The following is a 23,373-nucleotide window of genomic DNA, read 5'->3' as shown; positions in this document are numbered from 1 at the left end:
CATTTTAGTATATATGATATTAATTTGGGTAGAGACCAAGGACTATAAAGGTTTTAAAACAGTCCCTTTGTTTTGTCAAAACACTGGAAATATCTGAAATATTCACTCATAAGGGATTAGTTGAATTATGGTATATCCATACCATAGCCACCATTTTTCTATATTATGCATGTTTTAAATAGAGTAGGATAGGTTTATATATATAAGCCTGTATGGAAAGATCTTCAAAGTATATGGTAAAGAGCAAAAACAAGTTACAGAGTAATATTTATGGAATGAATCTATTAATTTAAAAAATAGTACATATATATGCTTGTATATATGTAGATCATATGTTGGAATGGAGGTGAATGGATGAGGTGAGTAGGGAAGCTTGTTGAGGCCAATGTTTATAGTAATGTTAAATAAATGTGGTTTTATTTCTCAAATCTTTGCAGTTTTATTGGTTAGCCTCTCTCCAGAATATTAGCTATTTGTTTTTCCTCCCATTGTGTCAGTTCCTTATCCTTTGACTAAATGTTTGTCATTGAATCACGTTGCTTTATATAGTTTTAGAATAGAATACTCTCAAAAGCTCTATTTGAAAATGAAAATATTTTATGGCCTGTGCTTCCCTGGGTTCTGTGGTTTTCCTGAGCCCATCCAAGAGCTGTAATAAGAAACAGTATAGGAAAACTTCAGAATCATTTTGTTTTGTTTCGCATTCCTTTATGTTTGTTTAAGTGGTCTGGTGACCCTGTCCTTTGTGAAGTTTCCATTAATTTGGAAGTGAGAATCATTAGTATTTGATTCCTGAAGAATTTTTCTAATAAGGCAAGTCATACTGGCAATCTGCCAGACTACTGACTAGTAGTGACTATGAAACAAAGGAAAAACTGGACTACATTTCTATTGGACTCTTCAAAATTTTTGGCTAGATGTCAGATGTTTCAAATAATTAACATCTTTGTTGAATGAATGAGTGAATGAAAGGGTTTTATGGGGAGATTTCAAGGAGTTTTTGAATAGTGGATCTCATCATCTCTGGCTTTATGTCAGGTTCACTTAAGGAGCTTTAAAAATACTGATGCCTGGGACCTAACTCAAAGCAATTAAATCAGTAAGGTCTGTGCATTGGGATTTTTTATGAACTCTCCAGATGATTTTAATGTGTGGACTGGATTGAAAATCTGTGCCATAAACCCGGTAAAATTGTGTGTAGAAATGTGTGTGATACTTTCTGGGGGTGAGTCCATGCACATTTTCAGAGGGCTTCATGACCCAAAATGGCTAAGGACTGCTGCTCTACTGGAATATGTACCTTTCATATATAAAGAGTGTCTTTTTGTTAAACCTTTCTAATGAATTTATATTCCTCAAGTTGTATAGTGTTACTGGAGAAAAATTAGGATTTTTACAATAGTCTTACTGGATTTCCTTTTTGACTCTGTTTTTTCTTCTCCTCTGCCATACTTCTGGATCAGTGTTGAATTGTAAGATATTTGAAGCTCAAATAGATACCCTTTCCCTAAGGTAATATTTTTCACTTTGCTATTCATAAAAAGATACCTTTCATTTGGGGGGGGTATCTTGTTTTTGTTTTAGATTCCTAAATGTTACATACAAATTGCTGGTTTTATTAGTAGAAACTTACTCATAAATTTAATAATTTATATTCTTGGTTCCTATTATGGTACCATGTAGATTTTTCTCAAATAAATGTAAGAGGTTCTGAGATTATTACACAACTAGTATTTATATCCAAAAAAGATTATACATTGTCACAGCCTGCTCCTTTTTCAGGCTTGATGGAAATCTAATGTTGCAATAATAGTAAATGACTAAGTTACTGCATTTACCCATCTAAATATGTGCCACGAAGCATTTTATCATACTCCCATTATATGTATCAACTATATTTATAAAGGTGTGCATATATAGAAGAGTTAAATTCAATTATTTGTATGTTTATTTCCTTATAGGAAATTTTTTTGCATGGTAGATCAGGATATGGTGGAGGGCTGCTTCCTCAGCCTCTAATTGTTTCTAGCACTGGATGCCCACGATTGTACACTTCCCATCACACATGCATTTAGGTTGTATTACCTTCAGGCTTCAAACTGAGGTTGTTTCCTTTGTCTCTGTGATTTACAGCCTCTCTCCTTCCCCTTCATCACACTTCCCCCATCTGTGTCTGTTTTGAATCACTGTTCTGTGCCCAATTCTAGAAAAGAAACTATACTTTATTGATTTTAATCATCCATTTGTTAAGATTATATATGCAAATATTTCCTCTCATCTAATCACTATTTAATTGAATAATTTGGAACTCAGTAATTTTAGTTCATCAGAATAACTTGAAGAAGGCAGGTCTATAAAATTTTGAACATTAGAAGAAGTTATGTAAGTGTCTATTACATTGGTTTTAGCATTTGAGATAAATGAGGCATCCATTTATGATCTGTGGCAAACTTAAAGCAGGGTAAATGGAGTTACTACCTATTAGTAGGTAATATATTTGAATTCCAGAAGATTGTGTTAAATACTCTTGTATTCTGAACTAAAGCCCAACCTCAAGCCTCATGTTTCCTGGTACATTTTTTCAAAATTTAAAGTCAATGTGTTTAGCTTTTATAATGGGATATAGATAAGATCTCTTAATTGAAGAATGGTAATTATCTATGTAGAAAAGTAATTCCCTTGGATTTTATGGGATATGAATTAGCAAACTAGTCTGTGGGCCAAATCCTGTTTGCTACTTACTTTTATGCAGTCTGTGAGCTAAGAATACTGTTTACATTTTTAAATGATTAAAAAAATAAACAGAAGTATTATATTTTGTGACACATGATGATTATGCGAAATTTAAACATCAGACTACATAAATAAAGTTTTATTGGAACATAGCCATGCTCATTCATTTACCTATTGTCTATGGGTGATTTGTTACTACAATGGCAGAGTTGAGCATTTGTGACGGAGACCATTATATGGTATTCCTATCACTTCACACTACTCCTTGGTGCACTGCAGATCTCAGTGACACAGTTATAACTGAATAGCATTTTGAATGCCTCACATATTGCTGTACTACTGCATTTTAATGGCTTTTTATTATCAGCTTGTGCCTATCATGTCAAAACAAAAAAATGGGAGAACAGATTTTGAGTGTTATATTTTTAAAAAATTAAAAAAATTAAAAAAATTTTAATTCCAGTGTAGCTAACATATAGTGTTATGTTAATTTTTGGTGTGCAATATAGTGATTCAACAATTCTGTATATTACTCAGTGGTCATCATGATAAGATGATAAAAATCCACACTGGAGTGTGGATTATTTTGTTATTGAACTAGATGGGAAAATATTGTGTTTATTATGCAATGACAGTATGGCTGTGCTAAAATGATACAATACATGTTGACATTACCAGTCTAAATACTTATCTCAGTATTCCCAACTCACAGGAGAGCACTAGTCAGAAAAATTAGAAAATTTAAATTGGAATACCTCATTACAGCAGACTTTCTTCAAAAAATATGAAAATAAGGATGCAGTCAAAATAAGTTTCTGGGTGGTTCATTTGTTAACAGAGCAAGGAAAGTCATTTGCCAGTGAGTGGTGAAATAGTGTCTCACTGTAGCAACTAAGGAAATAGGAAATGTGTCTAGAAAAAATAAACTTGTTTATGTTTGTTAGTCTTTAAGTGAGAACATTTGCTTGAAGAATTAAGAATATTGGGAGCTACATCATTAGTTAATTTAAAAAGATAAATGATTTCAAGTGGTTTTCCCTGTCTCTTGATAAGTTAGCAGGTGTGATCAAAACTGCTCAGTTTTTGTTTACTTGAGGAGTTAATGCCAAGTTTGAAGTTACTGAAGAATTACTCTCTATGAATAGTCTATGTGGATCAACTACAGACAAGAATATGTCTTTTTTCAATTATCTGTCCTAGCCACTAGGACTTTGGTTGTGAGATATGCCTAACTCATAAGCCAGTCAACCTGTGGGACAATGGAAAAGCTAGAGATGGAATTCTAACTTCACAAGTAACTGAGATCTGACTGGTAAAGCTGATCTTCTGAAAGTGATATATACCATATCCCTGGCTCACACCAGCCTTCTGTGCCTTCTTTCTCTTGTTTACTGAAGATCCAGGGACTGGCTTCTTCTATTTTCACTATCTGCTGCCACATATTTGTTGAAGGAGTCCACTCCCCACAAAACATGGCTGAAGATAAGCATATAGGACCTGAATGAGTTATGGTTCTTTAGTTGCAAGCAAAAGTAACCAATTCTGGAAAATTTAAGGAATAAAAGCCCATTATGAGAAGGCCATCAAAAGTCTCCCAGAAACAACAAGGCCAAGGACATGAAGAGAAAGCAGGCAACTCTGTGCAGCAGGAACCTGTTGACCATAGCAGATAGCATCCACACTGCATGAATGAACTAGCACTCTCCCTGCATAAATAGACTCCAGAGACTTTTTCTCCACTCCCAACTCCCTGCCAAAAAAAAAAAAAATATATATATATATATATATATATATATATGTATATATAGTCAAAGAAGTTGAGAAAACACTAAATCACTACAAAGTGAAGTGGACCGTCTTAAGATATGTTACAACTGGTGGTGTTAAAAATGTATGGATCAAGAAGAGGCTTAGTTGAGCAAATTTACAAAGCTTGTGAAGATTTTAGGTGTTCAGATCATAGGGTTATTCATTGTATTTTTCATCAGCAGGTACTTCATGGAAAATATTTGATTCTAATCATATGTTCTTAAACTAATAATGTCAATAATGACTTTCATTTGCTCTCATGGACTTGACCATCATCACTTCCATGAATTTTTTTTTCAAAAACTGAAATTGAATATCTCCACTTGCCCTGTGCAGAGAATTTTGATGGTTTAGAAGTAGTAAAGTTTTCTTGTGTCAGAGCCAAGACTGAAATTTTTCTAAATAATTAGTATTTCCCTCAACCACTGTTATTGAGCACTAAATTCCAAAAGCTTTGGAAACATTAGCATGTGCTAAAGATTTGAATATTTTCCTAATGAATCCAACCTAAAATTACAAGGTAACACAGTGCTTGTATGCAGAATTTATACTGCAGTACAAGTCATTTAGATGACAACTAATGTTATTTGAATCACAGGTAATGTCAGGCTATGTATATATTTTTTATGCCATCAAACATTAAAACATGAAGCAGCATTACCATTCCCACCAAATTTGAAATTGGTATATTTTATTTTCTAAGCTTAAACTGCATTTCTAGCAGTGAGTTTTGGACCTCTATGCAAGTATTTTGGCATTTTAAAAATCCATAAAACTATGCAATTGAGGAGTTTCCACCTAACTTTCAGTTAGGAGTGAGTGTCTGCAGTGTAATGACATGCTAAAAGGCATGCAATATAATATTATAAATGCCTTCTAAGCAATAACTGTACTCAATTAAAGTCATGTGCTTATGATTGATACTGATATTTGCAGTACCCATCAATGTGAAAAGACACTTTCAAAGATGAAATAAATTTCATTATATATCTGCTTTAACAAGTGTACATTTATAGTTGTTTGATGATAAGCACTAACTTTGAACCCCAAGGAAGGGAAATATTATAACCCTCAAAATATCCTCAAAATAATATTAATACACTGGTGTTACAATACATTGTACCCATTTATTATTACATTTTGAATTTTTCAATATAATATTTGTGAATATTTGTTTTCTCTTTTGTTATGTTAATACCTACATTATACCCATAATTTTGCCTCTTGGTGGCAAAACCTAAAATGTTTATTTTTCCGACCTTCACAGAAAGTGTTTTCTGACTCTTGTAAGGAATGACACCAATTTACCCCATTAGACTGTTTGAATCAACCTTGTCAATCAGTGGAATGATAAATACTGCAGTACTTCCATGTTTCAAGCAGAACTATGGTTTTATCAATTTTGGTTTTGGCTGTTCTCATGTATAGTCTTAGCTCAAGTTTGGTCTTTGATTGAACATGTACTGCAATTATGTTAGGTTGTGTTAGAGGAATACTTTTTGTGTGAGTGAATGGTAAAGATTTGGAAATATGTAAAATATTGGAAGCTGGTGACATGTTAAAAGGATATTTTGATTAAGGGACACATGCCACACAGAAAAAGGCAGGTGGATTTGTTGGTTGGGGGTAGATTAGGTTGTGTGTTAAGAGATGAATATATTTAATAGAAATTCCTAACATTTGCTTGATTAGGAGCTATCTTCTGTTTAATCTTGAGAAAAACTAATAAAGCTTTGTGTCATGGTATAGAAGGTCATTCATAAATTCTATGCTGCTGCAATTATGTTTTAAGAAAGAGATCACAAGAAATGTTTTATTTCTTCAATTTATGTTGCAGTAACAGGGAAAAAGAGATGTCAGAAAAGTTACTTCAGGGAGCTGTACCCCTTTTCCAATTATTTTTTTTAATTAACCCAAATGTCACAATGAATGTGACAGCGTTGGAAATTTATAATTTATACTTTTTTAGGAAGTTAGGTCTCTGTAAGAGTGCTATAAAATTTAGATAATGATGGCCAATGGTTTGAAGATAGAAAAGTTATTGTAGAAGTACCGAAAATTTGTTATTGTCTACAGTGTTGTTGGCTTTTGTTTTGTTAAATACATCAAATCTTTAAAAATTATCTAACTAATGCTTGCAGATGATAAAATCCATAAAATCTTACAAAAAGGATGTACAGTGAAAATTGAAGCTCTCCTTAAAACATTTTTTTTTGATATTTATTTGAGAAAGAGAGAGAGAGTGCGCACCAGTGCGCGAGTGAGGGAGGAGCAGAAAGAGAGGGAGACAGAATCTGAAGCAGGCTCCAGGTTCTGAGCTGTCAGCACAGACCCCATGCGGGGCTCGAACTCATGGACCGTGAGATCATGACTTGAGCTGAAGTCGGATGTCTAACTGACTGAGCCACCCAGGCGCCCCAAAGTTCTTTTTAAAGATACATTCCTACCTTCTGGTGTTAATTGGTTAAAAAAGTCATGTATTTTTCCAGACTGTAGAGACAGACATACACATGTATATAAATTGTTTTCTTGACTTAAGTGGGCTCATTCTATGCATACTTTTTTTGCATTACCCTCTTTTTAAAATATATACGAAATATTAATAGTGCACAGTGTTTTAATGCTTACATGTAATAAGGTTTATATAATGTAGTTATTTATAGATGGGTATTTATTTCTAATTTTTTCTTTTTGCTAAGGGGTGGATACAGATTTTGGTAGGCTGAAACTTACAAAATTGGGGTGGGTGTGTATGTGTGTGTGTGACATCTTAAAACTCTAGTGACTTACAAGTGTAAAAGCAAGTGCAGACTCTGGGAAGAGATCTTGCAAGTGTGCTGCCTGTAGGTTAAGTGTTATTAGCATCACAGAGAGTTCACCTTTCGTTATTGTGATTATAAGCAGTGCTTCAACAAATATCTTTGTTTTTATATCTTTGTGTACTTGTTGAACTATAGACATTAACTAAATTTTATGAGGTGAAATTACTAATACAGAGGATATTAGTTGTTAAGTCCATACACTCAGGATCTAAGCTGCCTGGACTCTGACATGTTTTTCCACTGACCAGCTCTTTCACCTGGGACAAGATCCTTAATCTCTGTGGCTCAGTCTCTTATATGTAAATGGAGATAATAATGATGTTATAAGAATGTTATGGATTTAAGTACTTATAAAGTGCTTGAAACTATTAGACATTTAGTAAATGTTAAGTATTATGTCAGTTTTGTGAATTTTTTTTTAAGGCAGTGTCATGACATTTAAATGTTTTGAGTCATGTTGTTTAACATTTACTCTAAAGATGTAAAGAATAAGCCATTTGGACTGTTACTAGTGTATTTGTATACAAACATATATAACAATGACATCATGGTAAAGAGTGCTCTGCAAACTATCCTAACAGGTATTATGATATCGGTTCATAAAGTATAGTTACTAGAGTGTTTTCCTCTTCACTGGATTTTCACTCCAGGTTTTTTTTAGGAGGATGGTTGTAAAGAAGGGAAAATGGTTTCCCCATATAATTCCATTCTTCTAAGATCATTTGTCTTTTCCACTTTGAGTTTACAACTATGAATCTTTAGAGATGTAGAAATATTAAGAAGTTTTGACTTCAAAGACTTACTGAGTTTTGTTTTGTTTTGTTTTTAATTTAGAAAGACTTTTCATAAAGGTCAGTTATGCTAAGGCAGTCAAAAAATTAAAGCCTCGAGAAGAGGTACCAATTTCTTGACATGATCAGGAGCTAGAAAAGGTAGAAACAGCTAATATTATTATTCTCTTCCCTCTGCTCTCCTCATTTCCTTACTCTTATCTCCTTTCTTTCTTCCTTGGGCCTTCTGGCCTTCATTGCTAAATGTAGTAGGTGGTGAATTCTAGCTGACAGAACAGACCTGCCAGGGATCAGAAGTGTTGTTAGTTCTTGTAGGCCTTTGAGTTTCTAGTGCCTTTCCAGCTCTTTAGAGAATCTAGTAAGCTGTGGTAGGTTTCTTTCTTTCTGGTTTAAAGTTGTTATAGCACAGACCAGGAATTTGAGGAGAAGAGAAATCAAAAGTACCAACCCATTCTTCTCACAAATGAGCTGACATGTACTAAAAAAATTTAGCCTATATAAAACCTCAAATTTAATTTCTCTTTGAAAGCTTAGGTGATGTTTTTCAGGAGGCTAAAATGACTACTAAAGGAAGTAGAAAGTCTTAGCAGATTTGGATTTTAATATACGTACCTTGCTAGAGGTACCAATGATGAATGGGGTCTAAGGTAGTTTAAACTTGCCGATTGACTCTGGCTTTCACCTCTTTCCTCCTTTCCTAGCCTGTTTCAGAGTAAAAATAGCAAGTAAAAAGAGGGCAGTGCTAGGGAAACTGATATTCACCACAATCAAATGTCTTCCCTTGTCCAAATGATAAAATATGAAGGAATCAATAATAGAATTTCTCATTTTTTGCTTCCTTTTTGATATGTAATGATATTACTACTGTTAAATCACATCAAATCAACATGTATGTACATATTTATGTGTATGCTTATGGACATACTTACTCTTGTACCAAGGATGATAAAAAAAATACAAGCTTATATTAATTTCTTATGGAACTGAAAATTTTCACATTTCTGAAAAATTAACGTTGGAAATAACATTGTTTTGAAGGGAAAAACTTTTAATTATGCGTGGCTTCTCTATTTTTTATGTAGTATGCTTGCAGTATTCCATTATTTTACTTGCCCTTAATTGTGAATAATGCATAAATAATAAAAAATGTAACCTGTTCTTGAATTTTATTTATAATATGTTCAATTCTGCCTCTGCCTTGGGAGCAACATTATTGTTTTGCACCCACTGTTAACAAAATATTCTTAAAGGTGGAAGGCAAAACTTAAAGTTACTTCTGAGAAAAATGTTTTTTTTAATGAAACTAATGAAATTGGTTAATAATATAAGGTTACACGTATAGAGAACATGTTATGCTTCAAACTCTGTAATAGTAACTTAAAAATATGCACAGAATCACAAGAACTCTTTAAGTTAGGTGTTAAATTGATTCCTATCTTATTAACGGAGGAAATGGAAGTTTAGAAAAGCTGAGTGAATATTGAAAGTGAGGGTGTCTGGTTCTAGAGCTGTTGTTTGTCACACAAGAATAAGGTGCTTTACAAACTGCAGTAGAGACATAAAGTGGTCAACACAAATACTTCTCTTATTCTGAGGTGGGAAGGTGAAGTGATTAACTTGATGATACAGCTGTTACAAGGAAAGGAGTCAGCCCTGTACTTCCAGTTATGTTCTTTGTCCATTTTCATATTAGGTTGTCCTTTTTTCTAAGAGGGCTTTTGCTTGTAATTTGCACTGCAAATTATTTCTTCCCAGTTTGACTTTTGCTTTTGACTTTCTTTATCATCTCTTTAACTTCCAACATATTTACATTTTCGTAGAGTTGGATTATTTAATATTTTCTTTTGTATATTTTGGATTTCATGTTTTGCTATAGAAGGCTGAAGATAAAGATTTTAATGTGATACAGTAGCTTTCTGTGGTTTTTTTGGTAGAAATATTTCTATTCAGGACCAACTGCATTTTATGCAACCAAAAATGATCTAGGCTAAAGTTCATATTAATTTTGTTTATTTAATTGTGTTAATATCTATATGGAAAGTATCCCTAAAGCATTAATATAGTGTATGAAAAGAGAAATCGCTTACTATCCACTTAAATTGCCATTCAGCTAAACCTCACTGTCTCTTCTTTAAAATAAGGATAATACTATCTGATTGGTTGTTGTGAGAAGTAAATGAGAGAATACATGCAAGAAATCCTGGATACCATATACTCAGTGCCTACTAAGTACCAGTCATTACGTATACATTACTGTATTTGATCCTCAAAACAATGCTTTGAAGCAGGTATTCCTGCCCTCAGATTACAAGTGAGAAAATAGATTTAATGAGCTTATGCAACTTGCTCAGCATCTCTAAAAAGTGGCACAGCCAGAATGTAAATAAATGTTTGTCTGAAAATAAAAACCATGGTCTTTTCACTACACTCTTCCTGAAACATTATTGGTATTTATTTGCTTAAATCCTTTTTTTCTTTTTATTATTTATTATTATTTTTAATGTTTATTCATTTTTGAGAGAGCATGAGCTAGGGAGGGGTACAGAGAGGGGGGGACAGAGGATCCAAAGCGGGCTCTGCTCTGACAGCAGGGAGCCCAATGCAGGGTTCAAACTCCCGAACCGTGAGATCATGACCTGAGCTGAAGTCGGACGCTTAACCGACTGAGTCACCAGGTGCCCCCAATCCTTTCTTCCTTTTTAATTTTCTGTTTCTGTTTCCCTTTTTTATTAATGACTGAGACTCCTAGACTGTCCGAGAGTACTACTTGTGATTACTGAAATAGTCTTTTCTTCACTGTCCAGTAAGGTTGCCTGCCACTAGCCACATGTGTCTGTTTAGCACTTGAAATATGATTAATGCAACCAAGAAACTGAAATTTTACTTTAATTTACTTTACATTAAATTACATGTGGCTACTGCTTTGGACATCACCACCTTAGATGTATGAAATGTATAGTGTGTTTGTATAAAGTGAGTATAATGTATTGACTAATAATGAGGAAACTGATCATTCTAGGTTGAAAACCTTAGCAGAAGAACTTATGCAGACACAGCAGATGCTTTTAAACAAGGAAGAGGCTGTCCTGGAGCTAGAGAAGAGAATTGAAGAATCTTCTAAGACCTACGAAAAGAAGTCTGAGTACGTAAAACAAAAATAATTTGAAGGAAGAAAACTTAACTGATGTAATTTTACAGAATGCTTCAGTTACATGGTATTATGAACATAAAATTTCTAGAAGCTGACATTTCATTTTAAGTACAAAACTTTGTATTACTGAGTTACTTTATAGGACTCTGGAAAAATGATTCTGGGTTTTGTCAATGTAGTGTCCTGATCAAATGTCTCAATATTTTAACAATTTGAACTATTTTCTGAAAAATCCTGTTAAAAGTTGTCTTTATTCCTCTCATCAGTGTCCACCAGATTCACTGTGAATTCCTTGTTCAGAAAGTGGCAGGTCAATGTTCTCTAGAAATTGGCTTCCCCTGTGTTAGAAGGAAATAAACAAACTTATTAGAAAATAGCAATCTGCTTCACTTACGAAAATCCTTCTGAGACTTGCTATGCTGTTTTGTTACTGTTGTTTCTTGCTGATTTCTGGATCTGTAAATATCTTCCTGGATCCTCTTTACTTGTCTGTGGATACTGTTGTTTTCACTGATTTCAATAATTACGTTTTCTACCATTTTAAAGTTTAAATTTTGATCTATAACTTAAAATTTATAATCTGGCTTTGGTTATTGCTTGCATCTCCAACAGGTGTTACTGGTATGGTTTCTCTACTCTCTACTCCTGACTAGAGTATATACATTTCTTGCTATCATACTCTCATAACTGGGTTGGCTTATCAAGATTCTCAAGGAAATTATGATGTGTCGAATTTCTCTGGTCTATACTTGCACTTTCTACATAACTTCTAAAATATTCTCCACTTCTTTCAAGTTTCTGATCCTCTTATCTCCACCCATCATTGTCAGCAGTTGGATATCTTCTCCATTACAGAAAAAAAATAGAATCATCAGGTGGCAACTCCCTTATTTTCTGTGACTAGATATCCATATCTGCTGCATTTGTACCTATTCTCTGTGCTTACTTCCCTAGAGGAACTGTTCCTTTTCTCAAGTCTATTTCTTGTACCTCTTTTTGTATCATGTCTTCTCATACTTTCTCAGAAATTTTACATCATTTTGTATATTAGATTTACCTTTTCTTCTCAATTGGATCCAATTTTTGTTTGTTTTTTTTTAATTTTGTTTATTTATTTAGAGAGAGAGTTCATGTGTGTGCATGTACGGGGAGGGGCAGAGAGAGAGGGAAAGAAAGAATCCCAGGCAGGCTCTGTGCTGTTAGCACTTGAACCCCACAAACCATGACCTGAGCCGAAACCAAGAGTTGGACACTTAACTGACTGAGCCACCCAGGTGCCCCAGTGCTCATTTGTTAAATATTCTCAAGTGTTGATTCTTAAACCAATTTCTACATCTCTGCCCACCCCAGATAACCCTTCTATATTTTCCCCCAACTACCTTTGCCTATTGTTTTCTTAGTCATACTTGTTCTCCGAGTGATTATATTCACTCATTCTTCACTCATTTCTTCAATTCCTACTTAGTTCTCAACCCATATATATCTAGCTTCTTCCTCGTCACCACTGAAATAGGTATCTGTAAGATCTCCAATGACTTCTACATTGCTAAATTTAACAAGTATCTTACTTGACATCCTCTCAGTATCTGATTTTGTTGACTAAATGTTCTTTTTTTTCTGTTGGTGTTTTGGACCAGATCTTTTGCTTCTCTTTGTGGCTACTCCTTTATAAACTCATTCTCCTTCACTAAGCCAGTCTATTTTGGAGTTACTCAAGGAATGGCCTTAGGCTACATTCACTCCCTAGATGGTTTCCTGATGATGACCCACATTTATTACTCTTGCTCAGATTTTTCCTCTGAACTCAATGTCCATGTAGTCAACTGCCTACTTGACATAACTCCTTGGATGTCTTAGAAGTAAATTTCCCATGTCTAAGGTTGAATTAACAGTCTCAACACAGAGATGCCTGGGAGGCTCAGTCAGTTGAGTGTCTGATTCTTGATTTTGGCTCAGGTCATGATCCTAGGGTGGTGGGATTGAGCCCCATGTCTGGCTCCGTGTTGAGCATGGAGCCTGCTTGAGATCCTCTCTCTCTCTCTATCTCTGTCTCTATGTCTTTCTCCTTCTGCACCCCCCCCCCACTTGTGCTCTCTGTCTCTCTCTAAAACAAAAAAAGACAAAACAAAACAAAACAAAAATTCATATATAAAAAAAATTTCAATACAGCCCAACCCAATACAACCTAGTTCACTCTTAGTATTCCTTATTTCAGTGAATGGCAACATAATCTATTTTATTATACACCTTAGAATATTAGGGGCCTACCTCTCCCACTTATACTATAGCTCTTATTCCAACTTGGTATTAAATATTATATTAGAATCAGTGAGCTTTTTAAAGATGAGAACAGGAAAATTTGAGTTTTCTGGGCATTCCTTTAATATGTCTGGAAAATTTTAGTATTGTGTTAATAGAAGATTCTATTTGGGTTGTAAAAAAATGTATCAAACATTACCCATATAAAATTCAAAAAAAGAATTATATTTTGCTTTTCTGTCTTTGGGAATAATCTCTTCATTTGTTTACAGATAACCAAGTGGTTCTATTTTTTATGGTTTTGTAAATACACACATTGTAAATGACTCCTGTTTTAAAATTTAGTAGGTATAGAGAAAGACCATAAGATGGCTGACCCTCTCATTAGCATGTCTACGTTGTTGAAAGAGACAATCTTTAAGGGGTTGTCTTAATCTAGAAATTGTGAGATTCTTTGATTTTTGTTGTTTTCGTGACTCAAATCTTTGACTCTCTTTTCATCTACATAATGAATGTGATCCACTCTCTTACACCTATTTATATTTATCAGGAGATGATAATGGGAGTATAAGGAAAGGAGGCTTAAAGAGTGGTGGATATCTGGGAAATAGCATTTCCTGAGTTCTTACTCAGTTCCACATGTTATGCCAGATGTTTTATATATATTACCACACTGAATGTTAGCTTCACTACTCCTTTTGTGTATTTGCCTGTATTTTCCCTTTAAGACTTAGAGAATTAAAAAATATTATAATTACATATCTAGTCAGTGGTAGAAAACACATGAGTTCTTGACTGTACAGCATCTGTCTTTTTGATCACAGCATCTGCTGGATCTTATTATTTTAATAGTGTTCTTATAAGGGTAAGTTAGAAGAGATAAGTATGTCAGACAATTCAGGGGATGAGTTCTGTTTAGCTCTTTGTTTTCATGGAGTTGTCATTATCAGCTTCATAGCATAATCTTGAAAATGTTAAGCACATTTATATAATTAAGCAATCATTATGAAATTTCATTAATTTAGATATTAGTAGGGTTGAAGTTTGTCTTTGATTTATATGTTAAAATATTTTGCTGAACAGGGGTGCCTGGGTGGCTCAGCCGGTTAAGCATTTGACTCTTTGATTTTGGCTCAGGTCATGATCTCACTATTCATGAGTTTGAGATTCTCTGTCTCCCTTTCTCTCTGCCCCTTCCCTGTGCTCTGTCTCAAAAATATAAATAAATAAACTTATTATTTTTTTTTTTTTTTGCTTAGCAAATAACCTGAAAGGGGTTCTAGTGGAAATATTTGCATTTCAGTTTCTTAATAATTCATAAACATTTCCTTCATATATGTGTGTAAATCTACATATATATTTAAATATACTTAATATAATTAAAAGCAATTTCAATCTAGTTTTAGAAATAGATTTACAATAATTTTTACTCTGCAATACTTTTTTAGCTTCATATGCTGTTAATTGGAAGTATTAAAAACAATAAGACAGAACCACAGTTCTTCACAAATACTAAAAATATCCTATAAGTTAGATATTTACACTTTTAAATTATTGCAGTTATACTGAAATTTTACCTAACAGAAAGCATTATTCGTTCTATTGAAATAATAAGGAACTAAAGTTAAAACCTTTAAATTTGAGTTTAACATAAATGTCTCTAAAACATTTTATAGTAACAGTGGAAAAAATAAATTATATGAGAAATCATTTGATAGCTTTCATTCCTATAATTGAATAATATATAATGAAAAATAAACTTAAAGAATGGTTTTTATGTGACATTAAATTCACACTAACAAGAGTAGAGTTTTACCTTATATAAATAATGCAGGTCTCAACTGAAATGTAGCTATTGTAGAATTATATTTTAGAAAATAGAGTAAAAGGAATAAAACCAACCACTTGAAATGGTATAATTTTAATACAACACAAAGTGTCACTGTAGTATACATAACTTTACTCATTACTTCTAAAGCATATTTATTCAAATGGAAGTAATATCAATCTTCTCCTGATTTATGACCCTTGACTACTGTATTAGAAAATAGTTTATGGGAAAATACATCATGCATATGTCATTTATGACTCAGGGGCATAAAGAGCAAGTAATATTACTACTGGTTTTAATGCTTGGCTTAATTTCCAAAAAGTGAATGATTATTTGATTTTGTGTTGTTTTGTACTATTATCACTTAATAGTTAAAAATACTTTATATGTTATAAAGTCACAGCCTTTCAGAATCTTTTTTTTTTTAATTTTTAAAAATGTTTCTTATTTACTTTTGAGAGTGCATGTGCAAGAGAGAGACAGTCTCTGAAGCAGGCTCCAGGCTCTGAGTTGTCAGCACAGAGCCCAATGTGGGGCTTGAATCCATGAACCATGAGATCATGATCTGAGCCAAAGTCAGACGCTTAACTGACTGAGACACCTAGGTGCCCCAAAGCCATGCAGAATCTTAAGAGATTATTTGTTTCAACCTCCTTGTCTTTCAAATTATGTAACATCTGAGGCCCAGAAATTTTAAGAGACTTGCAAAATGTCACATCGACCTTACAGTTCAGGTAAGACTTAAGTTATCTAGAGTATTATAGAGTGTGCAAATTCAGGGACCTTTTATTTTTGTCTCCAGATTTAAAAATTATGTATATTACAAAGTTGTCCTACCTAAATAGACAATACATTCAATAACATTTATTGCATGTCTGCTAGGTGCTATGAATACAATGAAGGGTAAGATATTTATTGTCCCATGTTTTATGAAGCTTACACTTTTGTGGAGTAGACTAATATGAACAAGAAATTAACATTATGATAATTGCTATAAAATAAGGAGTTCATATAAAAGAATAATAGAGGAACACCTACTTAAGATAGGTATTCTGGGGTCTCCCAGAAATTGGCATTTTTACTAGCTGTGAAGGACAGAAGTTGCCCCCCCCCCCCCCCCCCGCGGGTGACAAATGCATGGAAAGAGTAGTCAGAGATAGGGAGTAAGTTGCACATGTAAAGGTTCTGATCTCATCTAGGTTTTAAATTTATTTATGGTTTCCTATTGTGTTATACAGTCATTTATTTTCTATAATTTTTTTCTTATAATATGTATAACTTGTTTGCTCAATGGTGTTATAAGCATAAAAATCATTAATATTGTCTAGTATAGTGATTACAGTAATACTTTTAAAAAAGTAACTATTGAACAAAAGCAAGATGTTAATGTATGTGAAACTATATCATTATACATAAAGCTCAATGAGATTAAGTGGAAGTAGCTAATGTTGCTTATTAATTTCATGACCAGACATGTTGATTGAAGACAGTTAGGACTAGGGATGCCTGGGTGGCTCAGTCCGTTAAGCATCTGACTTTGGCTCAGGTCATGATCTGGCATTTCATGAGTTCAGGCCCCGCATCGGGCTCTGTGCTGACAGCTCATAGCCTGGAGCCTGCTTCGGATTCTGTGTCTCCCCCTCTCTCTGCCCCTCCCCTGCTTGTGCTCTCTCTCTGTCTCTCAAAAAATGAATAAATGTTGGGGCGCCTGGGTGGCGCAGTCGGTTAAGCGTCCGACTTCAGCCAGGTCACGATCTCGCGGTCCGTGAGTTCGAGCCCCGCGTCAGGCTCTGGGCTGATGGCTCGGAGCCTGGAGCCTGTTTCCGATTCTGTGTCTCCCTCTCTCTCTGCCCCTCCCCCGTTCATGCTCTGTCTCTCTCTGTCTGTCCCAAAAATAAATAAAAAACGTTGAAAAAAAAAAAATGAATAAATGTTTAAAAAAAAAATTAAAGAAAAAAGTTAGGACTACAGCCATACTATACAGCATCTACCTCCCCACCAAATCTCATTGTTTTTCCAAACCACTAAACTAAAACCCAGAAATTTATATTTTAACCCTAATTTTTGGTATTAGCATAGTGTCTCAGAATGACTAAGTGATTGCCAATATGATACAATATAATTATTTGGAACTCCTGAGAGGAGAATAAAAAAGGCCTATCTCTAAAACAGATTATTTAAGAACCCAAGGCATATGAGATGATAAAAACCTCACCTAACCAGAGGAAGCATGATGCAGCAGCACTGATATACATTTTAATTAAAGTTTTTATTTTCATATAATTACAGATTGACCTATAGTTGTAAGAATCAATACAGAGAGATCCCATGTACCCTATGCTCACATCTCCCCTATGCTCACATCTCCCCATCTTGCAAAACTATAATATAATATTATAATCCAGATATTGACATTGATACAGTAATGGAACAGAACATTTTCATCATTGCAAGGATCGTTCGTATTGCATTTTTATAGCCACACTGCCTTCCATCTCACACCCTTTTTTTAACTCCTGGCAACTGTCTTCCATTTCTACAATTTTGTCTTTTCAAGAATGTTATATAAATGGAATCACATTGTATGTGACCTTTTGAGATTGGCTTTTTATATTCATCATAATTCATCCAGGCACTTTCATTCCTTTTCATTGTTAAGTAGTATTCCATGGTGTGTATGTTAGTTTTCTAGGGCTCCCATTACAAAGTACCGCATACTTGGTGGCTTAAACAAATTTATTCTTTCATATTCTTAAATGAAGTGTTGGCAGGCTGGTTTCTTCTGATGGCTTTGAGGGAGAATCTGTTTTTTGCCTCCCTCCTAGCTTCCCTAATAGCTGGCAAACCTAGGCATTCCTTGGTTTATAGAAGCATCTCTTCAATCTGCCTCCATCTCCCGGTGGTATTCTGGGTACTCTTCTCAGTATCCAGATTTTCTTCTTCTTACAAGGACACCAGTCATAAGAATTAAAGGCCCAGATCCACTCCAATATCACCTCATCTTAATTAATTACATCTGCAACAACCCTATTTCCAAATAAGATCACATTTTTAGGTTCTTAGAGGACACAATTCAACTCATTTGTCTAATCATTCACCCTTTGAAGAACATCTGATTTGTTTCCAGTCTTTGACTATTACAAATAATGATGCTTTAGACATTCATGTACAGCTTTTTTTGTGAATGTAAGTTTTAATTTTTCTGGTTTCCTACTAGCAGTGTATGCGTGATCATTTTCTCCTCATCCTTGGCAGCATTTGATGTGGTCATCTTATTGTATTTGAGCTATTCTAATAGATGTGTACTGATAGCTCATTTTTTTTTTTATAATGAGACTTTATTTTTTAGAGTAGTTTAACTTTCATAGCAAAATTGAGGGGAAGGTTCAGAGATTTTCCATATATCCTTGACCCTACACATGCATATCCTCCCCCGTTTTCAATACCTCTCCAGAGTGTTATATTTGTTACAACTGATGAACCTACAGTGACACATCATTATCACCCAAAGTCCTTAATTTAAATTACATTTCACTCCTGTCAGTTTGAACAATGTGTAATGACATATATCCATCATTATGGTATCATACAGCATAATTTTTGCCAGAAAGCCTCTGTGCTCCAGTTATTTATCCCCCTGCCCCAATTCTCAACTGTTGTCAACTGCTGATCTTTTTATTGTCCCCATAGTTTTGCCTTTTCCAGAATGTCATATATTTAGAATCAGACATTATGTAGCCTTTTCAGATTGGCTTCTTTCACTTAGTAATATGCAGTTAAGTTTCCTCCATGTCTTTTTTGTAGCTTGGTAGCTCATTTGAGTGCTGAATAATATCCCATTGTCTGGATGAATCACAGTTTATTTATCCATTCACCTACTAAAGGATATCTTGGTTGCTTCCAAGTTTAGGCAATTATGAATAAAGCTGCTCTATGTACATCTGTGTGCAGGCTTTTGTGTGGATGCAAAATTTTAATTCCTTTGAGTAAATAAAGGAGTGTGATGCTTGATCATATGGTAGGAGTATTTTTACTTTTGTAAGTAACTGCCAAACCATCTTTTTGAGTAGCTGCACCATTTTGTATTCCTACCAGTAATGAATGAGAGCTTCTATTGTTCCACATCCTTGTCAGCATTTGATGTTGTCTGTGTTTTAGAGTTTGGTCATCTCATCACTGGATAGAGTTATCTCATTGTTGTTTTAATTTGCATGTCACTGAGGACACGTGGTGTGGGGCATCTTTTCATATACTTATTTTCCATGAGCATATCTTCTTTGGTGAGGTGTCTGTTAAGTCTTTGACCTGTTTTTTAAATCAGGTTGTTTGTTTTTTATTGTTGACATTTAAGAGATCTTTGTGTATTTTGAATAATAGTCTTTTATCACACGTATGTGTTTCCTATGTTCTCTCCCTGTCTATGGCTTATCTTACTGTTCTCCTGACATTGTCTTTCACAGAAAAAAAGTTTTTAATTTTCATAAACTGCAGTTTATCAATTATTTCTTTCACAGGTTGTGCCTTTGATGTTTTATCTAAAAAAAAGCTCTCACCAGACCAATGTCATCTATGTTTTCTCCTATGTATCCTCTAGGAGTTTTGTAGTTTATGTTTTACTTTTATGTCTGATCCATTTTGAGTTAATTTTTATGAATGATATAAGGTCTGTTTTTGATTCATTTCTTGCATATGGATGACCACTTGTGCAGCACCATTTGTTGAAAATACTAACTTTTCTCCTTTATGTTTATCATTTTGGAAGACCCTGTTTATTATTCAGGGTAAAGTAAAGGTGAAATAGTTTAGTATAGAGATTATAAATGCCATGAGAAGTCATGTTTAAAAAGAGCCTTTTCTCTAAACTTTATATGTGGTTTAAAATTTTTTAATTCATTATTTTTATTGAAGTATAGTTGACATACAACATTGTTAGTTTCATGTGTACAACATTGTGATTCGACATTTGTTTACATTACAAAATGGTCACTATGATAAATCTAGTTACTATCACCATATAAAGTTATTACAATACTATTGACTGTATTTCCTCTGCTGTACTTTACCTCTATGACTTACTTGTTTTATAACTGGAAGTTTGTACCTCTTAACTTCCTTTGCATATTTTTCCTGTCCTCCTATCCCCTCCCCTCTGTAACCACCAGTTTTCTCTCTGCATTTATGAGTTCATTTCTGTTTCTGTTCTGATTTGTTTTTTAGACTCTACATACAAGTGAAGTCATATGGTGTTTGCTTTTCTCTGCCTGACTTATTTTACTTAGCATAATACCCTCTAGGTCCATCCATGTTGTCACAAATGGCAAGATTTCGGGCACCTGGGTGGCTCAGTCGGTTGCGCATCTGACTCTTGATTTCTGCTCAGGTCATGATCCCAGGGTCATGGGATTGAGCCCTGCATAGGGCTCCACCGTGAGCATGGAGCCTGCTTAAAATTCTCTCTCTCTCTCTCTCTCTCTCTCTCTCTCTCTCTCTCTCTCTCCCCCCACTCATATGCTAGCTATTTCTCTCTGTTAAAAAAAAAAAGTCAAGTTTCATTCTTTTTTTATGGCTGAGTATATGTTTCATTATGTAGATGTATATTTTTATATATATATTTTATAAATTTATATATATATATTTATATATATTTGGATAATATATATCCACACAACACCACATTGCCTTTATCCATTGATTATTGATGGACACTTAGGGTGCTTCCATATCTTGGCTATTATAAATGCTGCAGTGAAAATGCGGTGTGTGTATCTTTTTGAATTACTGTTTTTGTTTTCTTTGGGTAAATATCCAGATTTGGAATTGCTGGATTGTCTGATATTTCTATTCTTTTTTTTTTATTTCAACTTTCTGTAATGGTTTAATCCCTTAAAAATTTTATTTAGTATTTAATGAAGCTAAAACTAATTTATGTGATACAGTCATTTTCTGGTTGAAAAATACTTCTAACTCTTTAATATTTTTCTCTTAAGTCTATAGCCTAGTTGTTACTGGCTATGCATTCTATACAACCATATAATGTTTCTTATATTTCAGCCATTAAAAAAAATTATTTTAGGTAGAGACAGAGAATGAGCAGGGGAGAGGAGCAGAAGGAGAGAGAATCTTAAGCAGGATCCATGCTCAGCACAGAGCCTGAGGTAGGGCTTGGTCCCAGGACCCTGGGATCATGACCTTAGCTGAAATCAGCAGTCGAACACCCAGGGCAACTGGGTGGCTCAGTCAGTTAAGCGGGCCGACACTTGATTTCAGTTCAGCTCATGATCTCGTGGTTCGCAGTTCAAGCCCCACATCAGGCTCTGTGCTGACATTGCAGAGACTGCTTGGGATTCTCCCTTTTCTTCCACCTCTGCCCCTAACCTGCTGTCTCTCTCTCTCTCTCTCTCTCTTTCTCAATAAATAAATAAATAAATAAATAAATACACAAACAACAACAAAAAACGGGTGGTGCCCCTAGTTTAGTCATTTAAAATGGACCAAAAACAGGTATCATCTCTCTTAGGGTTTGTGTTAGTTTTCTATTCCTGCTGTAATAAATTGCCACAAACTTGGTAATTTAAAACAACACAAATTTATTCTCTTATATTTCTGGAGATCAGATGTTGGAAATGAGTCTTGTGGGCCTAAAAGCAAGTTGTTGATGGGGCTGATTTCTTCTGCAGGCTCTTGGGGAGAATCCACTTTTCTGTTTATCCAGCTTCTAGAGACTTTGCTTATTCCTTGGCTCTTGGCTCCACATCACAGTGCCTTTTATTCCCCCCCCCCCTTTTTGTTTTTTGGTCACATTGTCTTCTCTGACATTGTCCCTTTTACTTCTCTCTTATCAGATGCTTATGTTTATATTGGGCTCACCTGGATAATCTAAAATAACTTCCCCATTCCACCATCCTTAACTTACAAAACTCCCTTTTGCTACTATATAAGGTAACATATTCCTAGGTTCTGGGGAGAAGGGTGTAGTCGTTTTTGGGGGCCTGCTATACAATTGAAGAGATATTCAAATGTAGGTGTTTTGCTCCCATATATGTATTTCTTTGAATTTTTTGTCCTAATATTCTATTCATATTTACTATTTTGTAATTATCGCTCCTTATTAGTCATTTCATATTTTATTTTTGAAGTTTATTTTCATTCCTTTAATTATTATTATTTTTTTATTTTGCATTTTTCCCTATTGGTCTTTAGGAACTTGATTTACAGAAGGTTAATGGTAGTAGTAATGGTTTTAGAGCATTATTATTTTCAAGTATAATTTCCTATTAATTGGTATACTTTTGTGAAATCATTCACCCTCTTTTTTGGACTCATTCTGGAGATACATAAATACATGTTTTTACCATCTTACTTGGTACATTTTAAATTGTGCCCTATCCTTTTGTCATGCAATTCTTTTGGTGGTGAGGAGATACAAACAAGGAACCTTCAAGAAGCTTTAAGTTCATGTGGGTGTAATTTTTTCCAGAACTCAGTCCTTATGAATTTGTGTTCACAAAAGTGGCCTTTAAAAATGAACTTTCTCTGAAGAGATTCACAGAGAAAAAGATCTATAACCAATTTATTATGAAAAAAGGACTTACTACTTAATATGCAAACCGGCAGGAATTTATCAGGAAAATCTGTGTGGATTTAGAACGCAGTTCACGGATTGTTGAATGATGATGATATAAATGATAATTGCTACTTACTGAATTCTTACTTGATGGGAGGCACTATGCTAACAAGTTTTTTAAATATTATCTCATTGTATTCAGAACAACCCTGACAATTTGGTATTATTATCAATTTTTCCCATGCTAAAACTGAAGATGAGAAAATCAACATGATTAAGCCATTAAATTGAATCTGTTCTCATTTGATATAATTATACTCTTACCATTATGCCATGATGATTTTACTTGGGATGTAGTAATGAGCTCTGACAGTATGGTATATCCTTCTTCATTACTTTGGCCATGAACTCCA

At 34.2% G+C, this 23,373-nt stretch overlaps 1 protein-coding gene across 3 annotated transcripts in view; it reads left to right on the top strand.

Annotated features, from left to right (window-relative positions):
• The window catches only part of FER (FER tyrosine kinase), a 436,635-nt gene that overhangs the window by 100,950 nt on the left and 312,312 nt on the right, over window positions 1–23,373 (top strand). For all 3 annotated transcript variants that reach the window (XM_053907154.1, XM_019450529.2, XM_053907155.1), the window contains one exon: window positions 11,175–11,297. In XM_053907154.1, coding sequence (XP_053763129.1) covers window positions 11,175–11,297 — 123 coding nt within the window. The remainder of the gene's footprint in view (window positions 1–11,174; window positions 11,298–23,373) is intronic.

The sequence above is a fragment of the Panthera pardus genome, unplaced genomic scaffold (genome assembly GCF_024362965.1).
Source record: "Panthera pardus isolate Hobbes unplaced genomic scaffold, ASM2436296v1 HiC_scaffold_2, whole genome shotgun sequence".
NCBI classification, from domain to species: domain Eukaryota; kingdom Metazoa; phylum Chordata; class Mammalia; order Carnivora; family Felidae; genus Panthera; species Panthera pardus.
This window is presented reverse-complemented; position numbering and strand designations above follow the sequence as displayed.